The 20,177-nt window shown below is 40.2% G+C and overlaps 1 protein-coding gene across 7 annotated transcripts in view; it reads right to left on the bottom strand.

Annotated features, from left to right (window-relative positions):
- The window catches only part of FHIT (fragile histidine triad diadenosine triphosphatase), a 1,353,587-nt gene that overhangs the window by 912,616 nt on the left and 420,794 nt on the right, over positions 1–20,177 (bottom strand). The window contains exon 1 of one of the 7 annotated variants that reach the window (XM_070492767.1): positions 15,918–16,120. The exons of 4 other annotated variants lie outside the window; for them this stretch is intronic. In XM_070492767.1, coding sequence (XP_070348868.1) covers positions 15,918–15,981 — 64 coding nt within the window. In that variant the 5' untranslated portion in view covers positions 15,982–16,120. Of the gene's footprint in view, positions 1–15,917; positions 16,121–20,177 lie in introns of those variants that run through there. 2 more of the 7 variants (XM_070492768.1, XM_070492766.1) reach the window with 2 other exon arrangements.

The raw sequence follows: 20,177 nt of genomic DNA, 5'->3' as shown, positions 1-20,177 counted from the left end.
ACCACTTCCACTCATACTGAGAAAGGTGGATCCTTAAAGCGCTGAAGGAAAGCTCACAATATAATAAAAACTCAACATCAGAAATGTTCCAAGTCCCTCTACTCTCTCCCTATATTTAGGAAGCTACAATTTAATATAGGTCTCAGCCCCTAGAGAATCCAGTGTATTGAAGCTTTAATACATTTTTATATATTTTAACTGAGATAAACAAGAAAGAGATAGAGAAGCCAGAGCAGCTATGTCAAAGACATAATTACGATAAGACTAATCCAGCTAACAGCAATAGAGGCAAATAGTGACTCTACTGTGATGCTGTTGTATAGTTTGTATGGTCGGAAAACCGTATCAATATAAAACGTGGATAAGGCAGGAGGCCCATTATAGAAAAGCAAAGGTAACTTACCATGGGACTTCAGAAAATAAAGCTCATCCAGGAGATCAAAGAGCATTCATCCTATTACTAAAGTATTATCCAAATTTATTTTATAAATTGAAACCTGGATTAAATCATTTGATTCATGAAACAGTAATAAAAAGGAGCACACTATATCCATAATCAAATAGACAGGGAAATCTCAATTTTGTTTTCCATAACAGAGCTTAAGCTTTGTGGCAAACCTTTAAAATTCTGTAGAAAACTTAAAAATTATCCCACCAGCTCTAAATTCATGGTTGTGTTATCGGCTATGTCATATTTCTCAGTCTTGACCACAAAAAAACCTGGAGATACATATATATTGCTGAAATACACTATTTCTCATACTTGACTTTATCTTCTACTCCAGTAACCCCTGTCAAAAAAGGAAGATTACTCTGGTCACTTCATTTTTGGCAAATCCATATTAACTCTTTTCTTCAAATGCTCATTAACATTTCCATTAACAATACTGACCCTCAATACCCACCCTTCCAGACGAGTCAGAACTAAATTCTTCAGTTTGCCATTTAAGCCTTTCTCTCAAGGTTTTGCAGATAAAATATCATAAAACAATGGTTTCTATTCCAGCTAGAAGGGAACTCTCTTCCATTCTCCATATTCTTTTTGCTAAACTCTACCTGCTTTTTGCTAATCCCAGGAGGAATGCAACTCAAATGCCTACTGCGCTGCGATGTAATGTAAACAAATGAGTAAAGCAATCTAGTTATAAGAACAATAGACACCAATACACTTTATTGCATATTAAACACACTATCTCCTTGCCCTTTCTGTGTGTGTAACAGAGACTTCTCAAAATTTGTTTTTCATTTTCCCAACTTTGTTGGAGACATAGGTACAAAGAAATGGTTTCAATAGTGCAAGCATGATACTAGATAGCAATTGACCTTTGACCTCGGTGTTAGGAGACTTAAGAGAGAGGAAGAGTCTGTGGCAAACTATTTGTCTACTGTGGCAATTGTTATTCACCTCCAGCCATTGTTGCCTACTAGGAATCTAGGTTCAATGTTGTGAGATCTTCCAGTTTTTCTAGGAAAGTAAGAAAACCTGCATTTTACTTAAATTTCCATATTTTCTAATTTTTGCCTGAAACCTTCCATTTTTCCAATATATTCTATTTCTATAATTTAGGATAGTAGACGTCTGTTTTGTTTACTTGTTCATTTTGGGCCAGCGAGCTGACAGATTGAGACCTCTGAGCTATGCCAACCTTCAGCCAATAGCTTTTAGTCTTTTTCACCATTAACCCGCACCCCAGCCACCAATCTCTGTCCATCACTTCCTCTAAGACTTTGCTCAAGAAAATATTTCCTCCATACAATCTTCCCCAGATCACTCTAGCCTTCATTCCTCAATATCAAACTGCTTTATTCCTTCAGTCTTTCTGTGTACACTTGGTGCTCCATTTGTGAGCCTTCCATCCCCTGCTCTAATAATACCTAGACGAGAGATCTCTAAAGCTGAAGACCATGTCTCCTAGCACCTTCACACCCCTAAGGACTTAGCAGAGTGTTATACACCCTGCAGGCACTAGACGTATGCTTGGGGTGAATAAATGCTCTATTTGCCTGATCTTGCTGAGCTAGCAGTTTTTGTTCTACATTCGGTGCACTGCTGGATCAAAATAGTAAGTCTAAGTCAAGTCTCCATAGTTAAGGCAATCTTGAAGATTCAAACACCGAGCTGTACAGCCAAAGCAAAACAGCTTATCTGGGCAATGGAAGCAGCAGCCATCTGTTGACCTGAATCATCAGGGCAACTGTTCCAGTCCTGCAAACGTTCAGTGTTGGAGCTTAGTTTCAAGATGTGAGCAAGGAGGAAAACAGATGATACAAGTGCCATCTCTTTCATATCCTGGGCCACTGACAGACATCATTAATTGATCACAGTGCTCTTTTCTGCTGAGTCTGGATGCGACTTTAGAATCCTTTTTAACAGCAGCTAGATGGATTTTGTCTAAGAAACAGAGTTGGTATGTGAGTGGAAAACGGGATCATATGGATAAGATACACATCAATTTTACGGGTCACAAGAGAAAAAACATAATATGTAACTTCTGCTGCTTCTCAACTTCTCTCTGTTTGAGAAGCTGGATGACTTAGAATGAGGAAAGGCAGGTATCTAAAGCTGAAGAGTTAGGTAAGAGCTAAAGAAGAAAAAATATTTACACTTTATTGACTATGTCAGATTTACCTTACCCATTAAATTTTAACCTGTATAAAAAATTCACTATGTGATGAGGCTGATTTTGTTGTGCCTTGTAAAACATACTAAAATACATAAAGGGTGAATGACTTCACAGGGATTGCTAATTTAAATAAATAAGTAATAGCTATATTGATATTTTTATTCAAGGGGCTGTTTCACTTCCCAAACATTGAACCAAAGCTGTTTGGAAAAACTCAGACACAAAATGACCAGCATCAAGGATTACGATGAAAAGTCAATTACCTTTAACTACAAGCAAACTTATTAGCATTTATTAAAACAGATTATCCCTCAATACCAGAGAAATAAATGTGGATTGGTTGATTAAACCTTCACTTGTAAGAGACCAAAAATTGCTTTCCACAGACAACAAGAAACCAGTAAATGGTAAATCGAGGCCGAAAGTAAAGATTGAGTAGCACAGTAGGACATCTGAGTTTTGTTAGCCCCAACATGCCTTCCCCATTATGCTGGTGTCAGCATTCTGACTTTCCTCTGGGGAACATCCTTTTCCCAACTCTCAGACCAGATGGCATGGATGGAGCTAACTTCATGCCCCACCACCATAGCAGGCAAGCAATCAATCAGTGTATTTCATTTGATGAATGATTTAGGTAATCAATCATTGATTCAAATCAGTCCAATGCTACTCAATCCTAAAATTTAGACTGGAACTATTGAGAAAGAGGAGTTTAAAAAAAAATCGTGCCGGCATGCTGAGCTGGTAAGACACAAACTTTGAGCTGCTAGTGGCCGTCTAACTACTACAAAAAGAGGCCTATGCATGACACCAGTCTGATGGAAGTAAAACTAAGAGATGAAGAAACAGATTTCTGATGCCATCTTTGAACAGCTAGATCCAGCCATTCCTGAAGGCAAAATAGCTCTTAACTTTCAGATAGGTAAGCCAAAATCCCCTTACTTTCATTAAGGCACAGTTAGAGCTGAGTTTCTGTCACTTGCAAATAAAAGAGTTATAAATGCAAATAGCATATAGTTTATTTCATTATTAGGTGCTCAACCTCTAAGCTTTTGCATCACTGAATCAGAAAACTTAAATTCCAGTACTGATGGGCTATTACCTCATGCAGTGACCGTGGTAAGTTTTCATTTCCTCTCAGTGCCTTTGTTTTCTCATTTATAAAATAGGGCTTAAAAAATGGTATCCCACAGAGAAGATATACAAATGGCCAATAAGCACGTAAAAAGATGTTCAACATCATTAATCAAAAGGGAAATGCAAATCAAATCTACAATGAGATACCACTTCATACCCCCTAGGATGGCTATAATCTAAATGATAGACAATCACAAGTGTTTCCTAGGGTGTGGAAAAATTTGAAATCTCATACACTGCTGCCAGCAATGTAAAATGGTGCTTTCGAAAACAATGTGGCAGTTCCTCAAAAAGTTAAACATAGTTGCCATATGACCCAGGAATTCTACTCCTAGGTATGTGCCCCAGAGGGAAAAAGTATATAAATGCGAACAAAAATTTGAATACAAAAGCTCATAGCATCATTATAGTCAAAAAATGTAAACAACATAAACATGCATCTACTGACGAATAAACAAAATGAAATCTATTCGTACAATGGGCTATTACTCAGCAGTAAAAAGAAATGCAGTACTGATACATGCCACAACACAGATGAACCTTGAAAACATTATGCTAAGTAAAAGAAGCCAGTCATCAAAGACCACAGATTGTCTGATTCCATTTATATGAAATATCCACAATAGGCAAATCCATAGAGACAGAAAGTAGATTAGTGGTTCCCAAGACCCAGAAGGAGGGGAGGATGGGTAGACTGCTTGTCAGTACAGGGTTTCTTTGTGGGGCGTTGAAAATGTTCTGGAATTAGAAAGTGGTGATGGTGATAGTTGCACAACTTGATGAAAATACTAAAACTACTGAATTGCATACTTTAAAAGGGTTAATATTATGGTATAGGAATTATATCTCAATAAAAAAATTTTAGTGGAAAAAAATGGTAGCCTATTTTGATTGTCATCTGGCCATTATAAGAAATCCATGATAATAATTATAAAAATGACCATTCTTGGGAAAAACTAAGAAAAAAATCCATACAAATGTAAAGTTCTATTGTTTTTAAAGTTTCAGCAAATGTTAAGAGAATGAAAAAACAATATTACCAAATAGATTTCTCAAGTCACTTGGCTTCCCCTGCATCAAGAAATGGTCACTAAATATATAGCAGGCACACATAAAAGCTATTTGGAGACCTCTTGAGGTTAACAGCATGCAACATATTGCCACCACCCCAGCCTGGCCAGGAATATTATTTATGCCACCATTTCACTGTATCAGGCTGTATCAGTCTCCCATTAAACATTCAGAGCCTCCTTGTTAATAAACTACATATGGGCTGGATGCATTGTCTGCATAAACTGCATTGTCCAAAACATTGCCCCATTATTAAAGAAAATGCAGAATGTAATTAGTATTCCTCTTTGCATAAGCCCCAGCTTCCAAAACTGGTGCCATATTATAAAGCCTTAATTAATAAACAAGAGTTGGGCCATGACCAGTTACACTTATCTGAATTTTATATTGTGAAGAAAGGCCACTGTTCAAAATCCGTTTACAAATATCTAAATTCTGTCTAGGCTACATGAGAACAATCTAAAGAGAAAGCCTGAGAATTCTGCGTTCCTAATAGCATTGTGTTGGTACACCAACAATAGCAAACGATTAACTGCTGGGGCATAAACCATCCTGAGAAATGCTCAGAGTGGGATGATGATAACATTGTATTTTAGCTGTATTATATGGAGCAATTCTTCTATTTGTTCATATGCATTTCCCATTTAATGATGGAGGAGTCAGGGTGGCTTTTCATATCACTGTGAAGCCCTAAATGTGACCAAAAAAAAAAAAAAAAGTCAGCTGGAAACAAAAACCCCAGAAAAGATAAATGTGAGGTGGTGCTGGGTGGGAGCAGGGGTACATCATGATGGAGTGTAAGTACACAGTTCCTTTCTGCATTTCCAGCTGCTTGTTATTGATTTTCCCCTAACCTAACCCCAAAGGAAAGCCATTTATGTAAGCCGTAAGCATTGAACCAATATTTGGGACCATAATATTGAGTAGACCAGTTTATGAGCCTCGGCTAAAGAAGTATTTGCATTAAACTGCACTCACCTGATTAAAATCCATCAACTCTACCATCTCAAGAATTGTATGTCACCTGTTACGCTTGGCTGCACGTTCTCTGCACATTGAGACAGACCATAATCAGAGGGCAGCCAGGAGTGAGAGCAGGGAAGGGAAGGGAGCGGGGGAGCACGTGATGTGTGTTGAAAAGCAGATTGCATTAAAGACCACCAGAGCTCAAATCTGAAAAGAGTCCTAAACCTACTGCAAATACAGCGCTGTGTGAACATGATAATTCTTTCAACAAAGTCCATAATATGGCTTCTAGGGGAGCTGTGAAAACAGGGTGGCTGAGATAGTGTTACAGTTCAGCGAAGAGGGACTGGCCCAGCAGTGGAGTGTGGCATACACAGGGAGTCCCAGAAATGGTCCCTGCTGCTGCAGAATCAGCAAGAGCTCACAGAGCTCAAGCCTGGAGGCCTTCAGCAGCCTGAACAAGCCATCTTAGGTGACTGCCCTTCCCATCAGCTCCAAGCACCAGGCACGGCCTCAGAGTCCTATCAGTCTTGGCAGGACCTGCTCACCGTGACCACAAAGATGGCATTTGAATCAGTAATATAGGCTCTAAGAGGCCACCTTCACGCATGTGAAGAACTCTCCCTGAGACATCGGTTCAAGTCCTAGATCTGTACCATCCAGTTGTGCGATCCCAGACAAACAGGCTTGCTCTCCTGTCAATCAGAGGGTGGAGCCAGATAATAAACACATGTGAGATGAATGTATGAGTGAATGAATGAGCAAATAAAACCCCTAAAGCAGTTTCTTAACCATTGACATTTAGGGCCAGATAATTCTTTGCTGTGAGGGCTGTCCCTTGCATTGTAGGATGCGTAGGGGAGGAAAATTTTCCCTCTACCCTTCTATGTTCTATGGCTGGCCTAAGAATTAAATTGACATAGACAGATTAACAGGAAAAAAAATTTTAATTACATGTATACCTATGGGAGCCCCACAAAGATATGAGATTCAAGAGGCCAGATGATTGAGGCTTATAAACCCTCTGAAGCTAAAGAAAGGGATAGAGGTTTGAGGCCTCAAAGTGGGGCACTTCATGAGAAGGGGGGAGGAGAACATGTTTGGTAAACAAAGCTTGCCCTGCCATGCAAATAATTCTCTCAGGGGAAAAACTGATCTCTAATAATAGCCCTCTTCCTGGTACAGGCCCCCTTTCTAATGTAAATTTCCTTTACAAAAGAGTAACTTCTACTCTGTTTTCAGAGCTTCTCCTGTGTCTGAAGTTTCTTAAAATAATCAGATCAAAATAATCCCCTTATGCCAAAGTGACATATTTTGGTATGGCATATTCTACGACCCTTTAGGTGTTTCCAGCCTCCCTGGCATCTATCAGCCAGATGGGAGTAGCACAATCAGTTATGACAATCAAATAAGTCTCCAGACATTGCCAAATGCCTCCTGGGGGCAAAATCACTTCTGGTCAAGAATCACCTCTAACGTATCTTCCAGAATTAAGGTCCCAGGAGATAAACCAATGCATCATACAACCATATAGTACTCCCTAATTATTATGAAAACTTATGCTGATACCTTCAACATCACTGGAAGCTCATTTCAACAAAAAATTTTATTGAGCATCTATTATGTGCCAAGTAGAAAGACAAATGGGAAGAGATTGTCCCTGCCCTTAAGGAGTTCACAGGCTAAATGAAAGCTGGCATTGTCACAGTCCTATGTCAAAGAGAAGGGAGATATTCAGATAACCATCATTCTAATTAATAGAATATCCTCCTGTGTCACCAGACAGTTGAACTGTAAAGGCAGGCAAGAAGTCAGGGCATACCTCTTTGCTGTTAAACAATTAGTGTATATATCAGAGTTGCTGTCAATTGATAAGGTAAATTTTTGGTCATTTTGACTCATTCTAGTTGTTTGTCACAGCTTCTATTGGTAGATGGGGAGCCTCAGACCGAAAGGACTGTCCTGTGAGGTGGTTTGGCCTGAGCATAAGCTACAACAGAGAGCTCTGGAACGAGACTACTGCTTATTTGCTGTGTGACCCTTGGCAAGTCATCAACCGCTCCAATCCTCAAGTCCTTTTCTATGAAAAGGAGATCGTCACTGTAAAGTGGTTAGCACAATGCCTGCCACAAAGCAAAAACTTGGAAAACAATAGCTGTTACCATTGTTATTGATATTGTTGCCCCTATTTTATTGGTTTTTCTGATTGTGCTAAAATATACAGAACATAGAATTTACCATTTTAACCATTTTTAAGCATACAGTTCAGGGGCATTAAGTACATTCACAATGATACACAATCATCACCACCATCCATCTCCAGAACTTTTCTTCATCTTCCCAGGGAAGACTTTAAACCAGTTTTAAACCAGTTCTCATCCAGCAAAACACCTTCTGAGGAAATGAAGACTAGGCTTTTGTATGACAAAGACTCTCTCCTTGACTAAACTTTAGTCAGGCTCCTCTAATCTCTCTAGGCCTCAACCTTGTGAGGCCTTCAGGGCCCAGTTGTAGCAAGAATCTTGCTAAGTCAGTTCAGGAAGAGAAAAAAAAAAAAAAACCCACTCTCAATATCTAATCACCTATAATACATGATCAAATTTCCCATCCCCTACCCTTGGTATCTGATCACCCTGGCCTGTCCTCAGCAATAATCCTATTAGGTCAGTTTAGTAAAAATTACCCTATCCCCTTAAAAATTTCCCATCCACTGATCCCCACTCTGCTGCTTAACTATAAATCCCCATTTGTCCATGTTTCATTCAGACTTGAACTCAGTTCTATACTGAATTTTCTCTTCCCTCATTGCAATAGTTCCAGAATAAAACCTGTTTTTACCTCTTTAACTACTGTCAGGCTCTAGTTTTCTTCAACATGTAAATGAAACTAAAGGCAATTCCCTCAGTACCCTGGAAACTGAATAGAATCAGCTTAAAATGGCCATTTGGGGTGATGTTGATGAGTTTAGTATCCATCAGCTACCTCCTAGGAGTAACATGTAAGTGATTCATAGCATTGAGGCAATGAAGAGAGAATTTAAAACATTAGCACAATGGCTCCTGACTGTGGGCTCGCCCATCACATTTACCATCATAAGAGCACTCATCGTACTCCTCACTTCTGTTAAGACTGGAGCATCTAATCAATATTATTCCAGAAGGAACTCTTTGGACGTATTTATTTGGCAACCTGGAATTGGATGGAAAAAGACTAGTCATTGGGTCTAAACTATCAAAGGCATTTACTTTTCCACAGAAAGTGAACAAACCTTCTTGATCAAGAATGCACATGCTTTTGCAGGAGGATTCTAGCAGAAAAAATTTCTGGTTTATAGACAACTCCTCAAAACAGCTAAAGAGTTCCTAATTCTCCCTCAAATCTCTGCTTCAGCACCTACTGTGCCGTGCCAAGTTATTTTCTATCCTCTGTCATTTCTGATCCTATCACAATTGAGTTTAAGGCGTTTGTAGACAGGAACCCTATCTGAGCTGTCAGCACCTTGCCTGATCATCTTCTAGCAAGTGGTCAGGCAGAAACATGCAGCTCAGGATGCCCTGAAGAAGACTGCATAGGAAACTGCCCAATGAGATGAGCATTCTGTGCTCCACCACTGAAGCCAATTCTGCTATATCACCAGTGGGACCTTCCAAGACATTCTCCCCTTGGACTCAGCCGATAACATGCAGTCAGCCTTCCATATCCGTGGATGCAAAACTCGCGGATTCACTGTACTATGACATGTTATTGGGCAACTGTGGATTTTGGTATCGGTGGGGTTCCTAGGACCAATCCCCCTTGGATGCTGTGGGAAGACTGTATATGGTACATCTGTCACCATCTGTCCAGGCATATTGCCCTTGTATCATTCCCCAGGCACTTCAGTCTGGTGGCAGCTCTGTGACTTCTATCTGTGGATCACTTTGCCTCCATGTCTTCTCCATTTCTCCTTCTTATCCACTCATTAGGACCTAGCAAAATGTAACCTCCTCTGAGAATACTTTCCTGTAGCCCCCGAGGCAGAAGTGGAGATGTCTAGTTGAAACAAAGAAACAAAAAAACCATTGAAATCTGCAAACTGAATCTCTACTTTGATTTATTTCAAAAGATATGGTGTAACGTATGGTGAAGGGCAGCAGAATTTGCCACTCCAAAATATGCCTCTCTTTGGCATAAGGATTATTTTGAGCTGGTTATTTTTTAAGAAACAACAGACACAAGAAAATCTCTGAAAACTGAGTAGAAGTTACCTTTTGTAAGAGACATTTACATTTACTTTATAAGGGAAATCTCCATTTGTTAAGGTGTCCCTCTCTGCACCAGGAAGAGGGTGACTAAATCTCTAGAAACTCTAATCAATAAGAAGGCAATGAATTAAATCTGCATAACAGCCTTATCCTTGTTTACTGTGTTTTGCCTGCTAACCTCCCATCACTGGGCTCCTTGCTTCCACAACATCTTCTTTTGTATTTACCTGGAGATGGTATTTGAGGTGGAGGCTTGGGCCATTTCGTAAAGTTACTCAGTTTCCCTGGGTATCTCCCACATATATAGGAGGTATACATGTTATTAAATTTCTGGGGTTTTTTTTTTTCTGTTAATCTGTCTTTTATTATAGAGTGGTCTCAGCTAAAAATCCAGAAGAGTAGAGAGAAAATTATTTTTCCTCCCCTATCATACTAATATTTTCCAAGTCTTAACCATTCATCACAGTGGATCGAGGGAACTTTCGAAAAATATAGATTTCCAGGCTCCCCCCAGGTTGAGATGTTAGGCCACAAGCTTGCAGCTCAAGAAGCTGTATTGTTTCAACGCTTCCAAAGATATTCTGAAGTACAAACAGTACTGGAAACAATAGCCCAGTGTTGCTACTGTGTGCTTTCAGACAAGTCACTTTGCTTCTCTGAGCCTGTTTTCTCCTCTATAAAATTGAGGAAAAGAATGCACATCTCATAAGGTTTCGGGAAAGACTAAAAGAAGGGATGAGTGCAAAATCCTTAAATAACGCCTTAGTAAGCAGAGCTATGATGAAGATCACTATGGACTTCCTTAAAAAGCTGCTCTCCGCTTCTCAAAGGCAATAGTCCAGTTTGTAAAACCTTCCTCTATTAAAGAACAATCTACCAAAGAGTAAGATGGTTTCAAACCAGGACGATAGGCTGAAAAAAATCAAGGGTAGGATACCTCTTACACTGAGAAGCAGCCTATGTTGGAAGCAGGGCATAAGGATGTAATCTGGTTTTTCTGAAGGCCTATATTCTTCACTCCCATTGCCCTTTTCTCCTGATTAAAAGGATCCCCCAGTAGCTGAAACCACTAACATACGTAAGTCCATCAAATGGTAGCTATTAGAGAGAGCTATCCCACTTTGTAAAATTAGCCCCGGTTTTGCGTCTCTCATAGACTACTGCTTTAATGCTTCAGTACCTGTAATAAAATATTTGCAGCACAAGAAAAGCATGTTTGATGACAAGCAGGCCATAACAGAGGGTCTTGCTTTTAGGAGTCATGGGTTTAATTGTATCTCAAGCCGATGATGAGTCACCACTCTTGCTTTCAGTTAAGGAAGCCAAACAATGACTCTGTGAACCTCGCTCAGAGTGCCCGAGTCCTAGAAAAATGCCCAAATATAGACTGTTTCGTATCACTTAAGTATATCACACAGTAGGATACCATGACCGGCAGAACTTATCAAAGTTCCCTGCAGAGTAATTCCCCATAAAGAGATGGCGGTAGGAAAGCAGGAACAGTTCCACAGCTCTGGCTAGAGGAGAGAATAAATGCTGTGCAGAAGTAAAAGAAGAATGCCCACCCACCATGTCCACCCTTTCAAATGTCTGTCCTGGAGAGAGACACATACACCAGGGAGTGTACATGGGAGACAAACAATACACCAGGCTTGTTGATTCCCCTTTAGAAGGGCTAATTCTTGCAGGATTCACCTTGGCTCCCTGTGGCCAGTGAGGCCAGTGACAGCAGAGCAGAGTTTGAGGCACTGTAGCATTAGGATTACAAATAAAGTCAGCCCTCTGCATCCGCAGGTTCCGCATCTGCGGATTCAATCAATCGCAGATCAAAAGGCCTATGATGGTTGCGTCTATACTGAACATGTACAGACTTTTTTTCTTGTCATTATTCCCTAAACAATACAGTATAACAACTATTTACATAGCATTTACAGTGTATTAGGAATTATAAGTAATCTAGAGATGATTTACAGTATACAGGAAGATATGCATCCTCCTGGTTATGTGCAAACACTACAATAGGGACTTAAGCATCCATGGGTTTTGGGATTCGTGGGGGTCCTGGAACCAATCCCCCATGGATACTGAGGGATAACTGTACTAGCCTGGGAGGCAGTACAGCCAGAATCAGCATCCACTCATTAGCTGAACAACTGGCTTAGGTCATCATTTTTAGGCTTTGAGCTTCTGTGTCTAGTTGCAAGATGGGAATAATAAAAATAAGCAGCTTCTAAGGTCATGGTGCAGATTAAATTTTATAGAAAGCACTTAATATGTGCTTAATAAAAAATGGTACTGTAATTGTTGTATTTTATTATTGTTATTAACATCAAGGGAATATCACCAAGCATGAGTCTCCTATGGATGTCAATCAAGAGATAGTAAGCTTCTACTAGGTGGCAAGTACTTTGCTAAGTCCTGGGGATACAGATGCAAGCAGGATGGACACAATCTGCACCTTTAGGAAGCTGATGGGCTAACCTAGAGGTACCAGAAGCATGTATTTTATTTGACCTGGACATTGTTTGTAAACAAAATAAAACATGTAGCAAACATTTTAAAATTGGGTGACTTCACACAAAAGTCCAGATTTCTGGCTTCTTTTTGAAAACATCAGAAAATCTGGAAGGAAGTGAGATCTCTCTCCACAGGCCAACCTCCTCCTCCCGAGCCCTTACAAGTCCTAAAACACAGTGCCAGCCTTCCACCGGAGACTGGCCCACTGGCTTCTCTAATTAAGATGAAATTCCCCCTGGCTATACATGATGAGGGACCTGGGGGAATTACAAGAGACAAGGAAGCTGAGGACGCAGATCTAGGGGACCAGAACTGAAGCGAGGAGGGAGAAAGGAGACTTGGCACTCACTCTCTTTCACAGGGTTTATTTGTCTCTCAGCTCAGCTCGCCTTGTTTGGCTGGACCCAGAAAACCCTAGAGGGGAATTCTGATTCCAACTTGCTCTTTGCACAGCTAATTATTTGGGGCTCCCAGAAGGTTGGAGAGAACAAGGACTTCCCTAGCAAGTTACAGTTGGACTCGCTTAGTCCCTTTTCTACGCCCGAGGGGTCAGAACCCAAGGAAGGGGAGCTATTTGTTTTGGTCTTAAACCAAATCTGCCCTGAGACACAGACAGATGTTCGGACCTGAAAGCAGGAAAGCTACTATTTCAATGCCTAGCATTATTCTCCTTGCTTGCCTTCCCTGGCAGCCTACAGACCCAAAACACGCATTTTCCTTGTTTAAACTGCTTACTTCTCTCCCTTGCAAATAGAAGGTAATGTTCAGAAAAAACCATATGTGCCCAAGAATCGCACCCGTCCTCTGAAGTGAGATATTTCATGTTTCCTAGGCAGATACAATAAGGAAACGTCGGGAAGCTAATTGGGATGGATCAGTGAAAGAACCAAAACTCATTCGTAGGCAACTTGCTAATAAGTATCCACAATTTCCTTCTAATAGGGAATGTATGGTAAGTCCCTTAAAAACAGGGAAACAGGAGAGAAAAATATATACTCCATAGTTGCGAACCCTAACAGAGTGGAACAACCTTCCAGTAGCCCTTATGAAAGAGACTCTTCGTCCGTCCACTTAAAACTATTATCATCAGTAGTGTCCCTCATTTTAAACAGAACAAAATGGGTGTAGCTGCTGTTACAGGCTGCTTCTAGCCTTCCTTCATCTGAGTACATTTTCACTCTTGGCTGTTCCAACAGAGATTCATCTGGATTTCTTGTCAATTAGATAAATCCCTTGAAGACAAGTAAGGCCCATTTTCTAATTACACTTATAATCAAATTCATTTATTCATCCATTCATGTAACACATAGTTATTGGACATCTTCTAAGAGCCAGGCACTGTGCTAGGTCCTGGAGATGCCAAGGTGAGTCAAAACAAAGATAGGCTCTGCCCTCAAGGAATCCAAGCGGAGGCAGATATTAATGAAAAGAGCTCACCAGTATAAAACTGACCCTCAGGGGCCAGCCCCGTGACATAGTGGTTAAGTTTGGCGCACTCTGCTTTGGCAGCCCAGGTTTACAGGTTCAGATCCTGGGCATGGACCTATACCACTCATTAGCCATGCTGTGGCAGCAACCCACATATAAAGTGGCGGAAGACTGGAACAGATGTTAGCTCAGGGCTTATCGTCCTCAGCAAAAATAAAAACATCCAAAAAACAAAAAAAAAAAATCCTCTAAAAAGCATCTAAGGAGAGATATTTGGTACCAGGAGGATCTATAACAAAGAAGTAGTCTAGTTAGGGGGTGTAGAGGCAAATAAATTGTCTCAGAAGAAATAACACTTGAGCTGACATTTCTAGGCTGTGGGTACCAGATGTGCAAAGGCCTGTAGTTAGACTGAGTAGAGTGAATATAGGGACTAAATAAAGGCCAGTGTGACTGGAGTGGAGAATCCAAGGGACAGAGTGATAAAGAAGAGTGTTAGTGGGGAGTGCAAAAACTAATAAAGGGAAACTTCATTTTAAATGGAGTCAGGAGGCCAGAAGGGGGAGCTCTCACGCAGTACCATTCAAGGTCAATTACAGGAATGATTGTCAATTACAGACCCCAGCAGAAGAAAAGTCCTTAACAGCAAGAATCCTCAATTACAGACCCCAAGAAGAAATGTACATTGCATCCCAAATAGAAATCGACTACCCCACCAACTCAGCCAATTAAAAACCATCACCACTCTGAACTCTTGCTCTTCTCCGATGGACTTTCATTCAAAACAACCCTCCCAAGTTCCTCCTTTTTCCCTATAAAATAACGTTCCTCTCTTTTGATTGTTGGACTTGCCTATGGCTTTTGCTATAGCTTAATTGCCCCAAGTTGCAATGCTTTGCTGTTCCCAAATAAACTCATTTGCTAGTAAAATAACTGACTTTTATTTTTTTAGGTTAACAGGACCAAAGCTTTATGAGCCACTTCAAGGATTTGGAGCAATGGGAAGCCATTTCAAGGTTTTTTAAGCAGACTGCAGTGGTAGTAGTTGATACCATCATATTTATACTTTGAAAATAATAGATTTGGGTAGAGGGGAGGCAGAGTGGGTCCAGGTGGGCCAGTTAGTCCAGACCTCCTAGATGACAGCAGTCTAGGAGGGAGGGTAATCTGGACTTGGATGTCACGGTGCTAGAGGTGATGAAGTGAAGGTGACACATTCTAACAATATTTGCTGTGGGACCAATCCAATGTGCCAGAGGCATCTCAGTGGCCCAAGACATGCACTAACTATATAATTCCTGGCTCTGTGAAGCTGAGTAAAGACATTTAGAAAGACCAAACCAAACAGGACCTGAGCACATCCATATACCCTCATCCCCAGCAGCAGGTCACCACTATGTGCTCTTAGTCATCACAGCTCTGTATTCGAATTTACAGATTCTGAGAAAGACTCCACAGGAAAACCAATTCAATAGGCAAGGAAGAAAATGCTCACCATAGAGCATTGAAAATAAAGATGATAACAAGCAGGTTTTAATGGAAAGTGGTGAAATGTCGAATTTCCATTCTGATGTTATTAGCACTGCTCCTGAATTTTAAAAAATATTTTGGTTAATCAAAACTATGGGTCAATCAACCATTCCACAATGACAGCTCTTGTGGTCTTAAATCTTCGCTATCGCCTGAAGCTGACATGGCCTCAGTCCACGGGAGAGTAAGCAGCAAAAAAACTGTTTCTCTTTATTTCCCCCAAAGGGAGTTAAGCAATGAGTAATAAAAGGATATAAATTATTCACAATGCTTTCCAGAAGTCTATGATTCAAGGTTTGGGAGAAATAATGGAAGGGGGGGCAGGTGGGAAACAGAATCCTGAATGGACAAATTTCTTTTGAACATGAAAGGATGAGTTTCTGAGGTAAACCCAACTCACCGCACCCAGGGCTTCGGGATTGACAGCTATGGCCTCTGGTTCTTCCACAGAATGTTTCATTCATTCCTTATATGTGTCTGGACAATCCTTATTAACCTGCAGTCACCTGAGGAGAGCTCAGTTTCTGTCAGTTTCTTGGATTTTTGTGAGAATGGAGAGAGGGAGAGAGTCGGAGATGGAGGTTAGGGAGAGGGTGAGTCTGGCTGCTCAAGAAAATACTGAGGGAATGTGAGAAGAGGAAGAGGAGGGACAACAGTGTGTCAGCTGGTGGAGGAGAGAGAACACTTTCTGTTTTGGTTTTACTTTTGAGGCATAAGAAGGAGGCATCAGTGTGGTGACAGGTATGGAAGTGGGTAGGAGCAGAAAAGCTGTTTGATTGTTTGTTTATAACTGTGGCCTGGATTAGATATACGGCTCTCCTTCATAGTCTCTAAGAAATAGAAGCAAAAGATTTCAGCAACTTTGAAACTTTGTTCTCTTGCTGAACTGAGTTTCTTTGACTATAAATGCTCCAAGACTAAATCATGTGCATCCACTCTTTATAAAGGCTAGAAACACATCTGTTGAACCCACCAGATGTAGGCACTCTACTAGGCACCATTAATGGTAGAAAGAATTGAAAACCCTACAGGATCTAGCCTTGGCTTACCCTCCTGGTTTTGTCTCCCACTAGTTCTTCTTCAAAACCAAGATCACAGCCATTTTGTTCTCGCAGTTCACAAAGACCACGTCCTGCTTCCCCTCTGTGTACATGAACATGTTGCTTTCCGCACGGAACGCTCTTCCTCACTCGTCCTACAGCACTGTGCCTCCCCACCTTCACCTGTTAATTCCCACCACTCTTTGCATCTCAGGTTAGTGTTACTTCCTTAGAACACCATCTGGAATGCTGAGCTCAATCAGGTGCCCCTACTCTGGGCACTCACTGGGCTTATTTCAACTAAATCTAGGTAGCATTCCATTATTAGATGGTGTGCAAGCTTTTTGATGGGAGAGACTAAGTCTTTGTCATTCTTGTATCCCCAGCCCCTAGCGCACCACATGACACATACAAAACATCCAATAAATCTTTGCTGAATGAATAAAGATATAAAATACTTGATGCCCAACTTCCAGGAACTTTCAGTGTAGTTAGTGAAGATATAGCCTTTTGAAATGTAACACAGCACAAGGCATTATAAAACAAGTGCCTTATGCATAACAAGGTAGGTATTCAGGGAAAGCAAAGATTACTTTTGGCTGGGGTGATAGGAGCGGCAGCAGCAATGACAATTCCATAAGTGTTATGACATAAACACTATGTTAGTTGCTTTCATAAACACCCCTGTAACATGACAATATTATCCCCATTAACAAATGAGGAACCCAAGGTTCAGAGAGGGTTAAGTGATTTTTCAAAGTCACATAACTGGTAACCAGCAAAGCTAGGATTTTAATTTTGAATACAAGATTTGAAAACACTGAGAATGGGAAGGTGGGTATCCTAGACAGAGAGAAAACATAGACAAATGCTCAAAGGCATTTTGGGGCAACGCATGTCCTGGGGACCAAAACAAAAAAGATTAAGTTGATGCAATGTAGGAATGCTGGGGAGACAATGACAGGAGAGTAACTAGACTGTCAGGGACCCTGCAAGCCAGGCTAAGGAATCTGTATCAGGGAAATCAAGGAGTCATTGGTAGCTTTAGAATAGAGGAAACATGATCAAAGATGAGCATTTGAAAGATTCATCAAGCAGTAGGACATAGGCTGGACTGGGAAACAAGAGGGGAATTTGTCAAAGCAAAAGCAAACCAACTCAGAGCCTAATGCAACTCTCTAACTCTAAAGGCTCTGATTTCTGGGAATGGAGTGGAAAGGATGGATGTAATTCATACTGTGAAGGAAGAAATCAACGGCCTTTCACAGCTGAGTTAGTATGGCTTTGAAAGAGAAAGAAACTAAAAGAGACTTAAGAGTATTAAGCCTAAATAACATGGACACTAATGAGGAAGCCAGCCAGAAGAAGAAGAAGTAACATAGAAGGTACCCATTTGAGGAGAAATCTCTTAAGCATGCTGAATAAGATACTATAGGGAAAATGTCTAAGAAAAAGTTGGAGAATCAGAGAGTGATCAGTGCAAGAAATGCAACATTAGAGCCGTTTGCGTTAAGGTGCAAAGAGAAGCCATGGAAAATGTGGATATATCTTCAAGGGCTAAGAAAAAGAAAAAGAGAGTTGGAAGGTATGCAACAAATCTTAGTTAATGCTCACATTAAGATGGTAGGAATATGAAGATTAACAAGTAAAAAATACTAAATAATTAAGATCTTAAATGCCCAATACGACCCAGACACTATTGCCAGAAACTTTTTTATGTTATTCTATAAGAGTGATACTATCTCCATTTTATAAAAACTGAGGCTGAGAAGTAACGTACCTTGTCCAAGGCCATATAACTAGTAAGTGACAGAGGTGGAATCAAAGCTATGTTTGTCTGATTTATGGAGAATCTCACTCATGCCACCCTGCCTCCCTGGACAGGGCTGTGGTATGGAGGCCATTGGAAGGGAAGAAATTACAGGAGTGGACAGGATGAACTCAGTCAAGGACAATAATGACTGGAGAAGAGGCCACTGAATTTGGGAACTCACTTCTCAGAGATAGTTGTAGTATAAGGACTAAAATTAAACCCCAATATTTTGTGCTGCCTTGACATCTGGGGAAAATCAGTATGGCGTCCAAAGGCCTAACTGCAAGTTCTTCTTCCCTCTCTGCTCCTAGGGATAAAGTCCCCTAGCCAAACAACTCTCCCTTATCATGGGAACCAGGCAGCATTCCTGTTTATCACTCAGTAATGGGTTTCAGTTTCCTATTGGCCCTTGGAATTATCCAAACAAGCCAATAACATCTTCCTGCAAGAACCAGAAGTCACCCCACCCTCTTGATACTACAAAGCCCACCTCCCACAGCTCCTGGTTGTTCACTCTGTTCCCAAGTGCACCCCTATTGTGGCCTTGTATGGTGTGCAGCACCCTCCTCCCCTGGGCTATGAGCCTATGTGATTCACAAACTGCTGTCTATCTCATCTATCCAGTGTCAGTGTTGTGTGTTTGGCCATCCCCATAACCCTAGGGTAGAAATCTCTCCTTTATCAACTGGGTGAATAGAGGGTAATTAAAACAACACAGGACACCAAAGTGTTCACTGTGGAAGTTACACAGTGAAATGCTTCATTTTAATAATTATTGGCTTTACTTCAAGTGAAAAAAATCTGATGAATGAATGACTACTCCTTCCTAATTTTATACAGGAGAAAACTGAGGGACAGAAAGATTAGATGGCTACTTGGGGTTACACAGTAGTAAACTCTTGTTTTACTTTAATGCTGCATTCTTCCCCAATATTTTCTTGACAAGCTCCAGTCCATATGCTGCATAAGAATTGCATATATCCAGAATTTACAGAAAGCCATTGCAAGCAACAAAAAAAAAGGCAAAAGCCCAACAGAAAAATGGGCCAAGATATGAATAGGTAATTCAAAAAGAAGAAATAGAAATGGCCAATGATGGGAAAATGTTCAAGCTCATTATTAAGCAAAGAAATTCAAACAAAAATCATGATGAACCATTTCTCTGTATCTTTCAAGTTGACAGAGATTAAGAAAATTTACACTATCCAGTGTTGGAGATGTTACAAGGAATTGAAGACTCTCATAGAAATTAGTACCTTTCTGAAAGGCAGGGCAGCAACTTTCATAAAATTTTTTGTTATGTTTTCCATAACAATTTTATTCGTAGGATTGTATCTCAAGGAAGCAACCTGTCAAGTCCATAAAGATGTATGTATGAGGATCTTTGTTCTCTTGTTCTTTGTAATATTGAAAAATCAGAAACAATCTTATCAACAGATTAGCTAACTAAATATGGTATACCTATAAAATGGAATACTATGCATTCTTTTAAAATGGTGATGTAGATGCATATTTATCCACATAGAAAGATGATATTAGGTAAAAAAATATATATAGGTTACAAAGCTGTATGTGTAATATTATACACATTATATAAAATTTTGTATATTTCTATAACCATGCACACTGAGAAATTTGGAAAGAAATTTACAAAATTTAAATATCTCTGAGTATTCAAATTTCAAGTGAGGCTTACTGTCTTCTTTAGTTTATCTCAAAGGCACACAATAATAATCGAGGAAAAAAAGGCTTTTCCACTTTGGGGAAAAAAATACATTAGGTAACGAATCTTCTCCTTCAAAAGGAA

The sequence above is a fragment of the Equus asinus genome, chromosome 21, assembly GCF_041296235.1.
Source record: "Equus asinus isolate D_3611 breed Donkey chromosome 21, EquAss-T2T_v2, whole genome shotgun sequence".
Taxonomy (NCBI): Eukaryota; Metazoa; Chordata; class Mammalia; order Perissodactyla; family Equidae; genus Equus; species Equus asinus.
The sequence above is the reverse complement of the archived record's forward strand: the minus strand, read 5'-3'. Positions and strand labels throughout refer to the sequence as shown.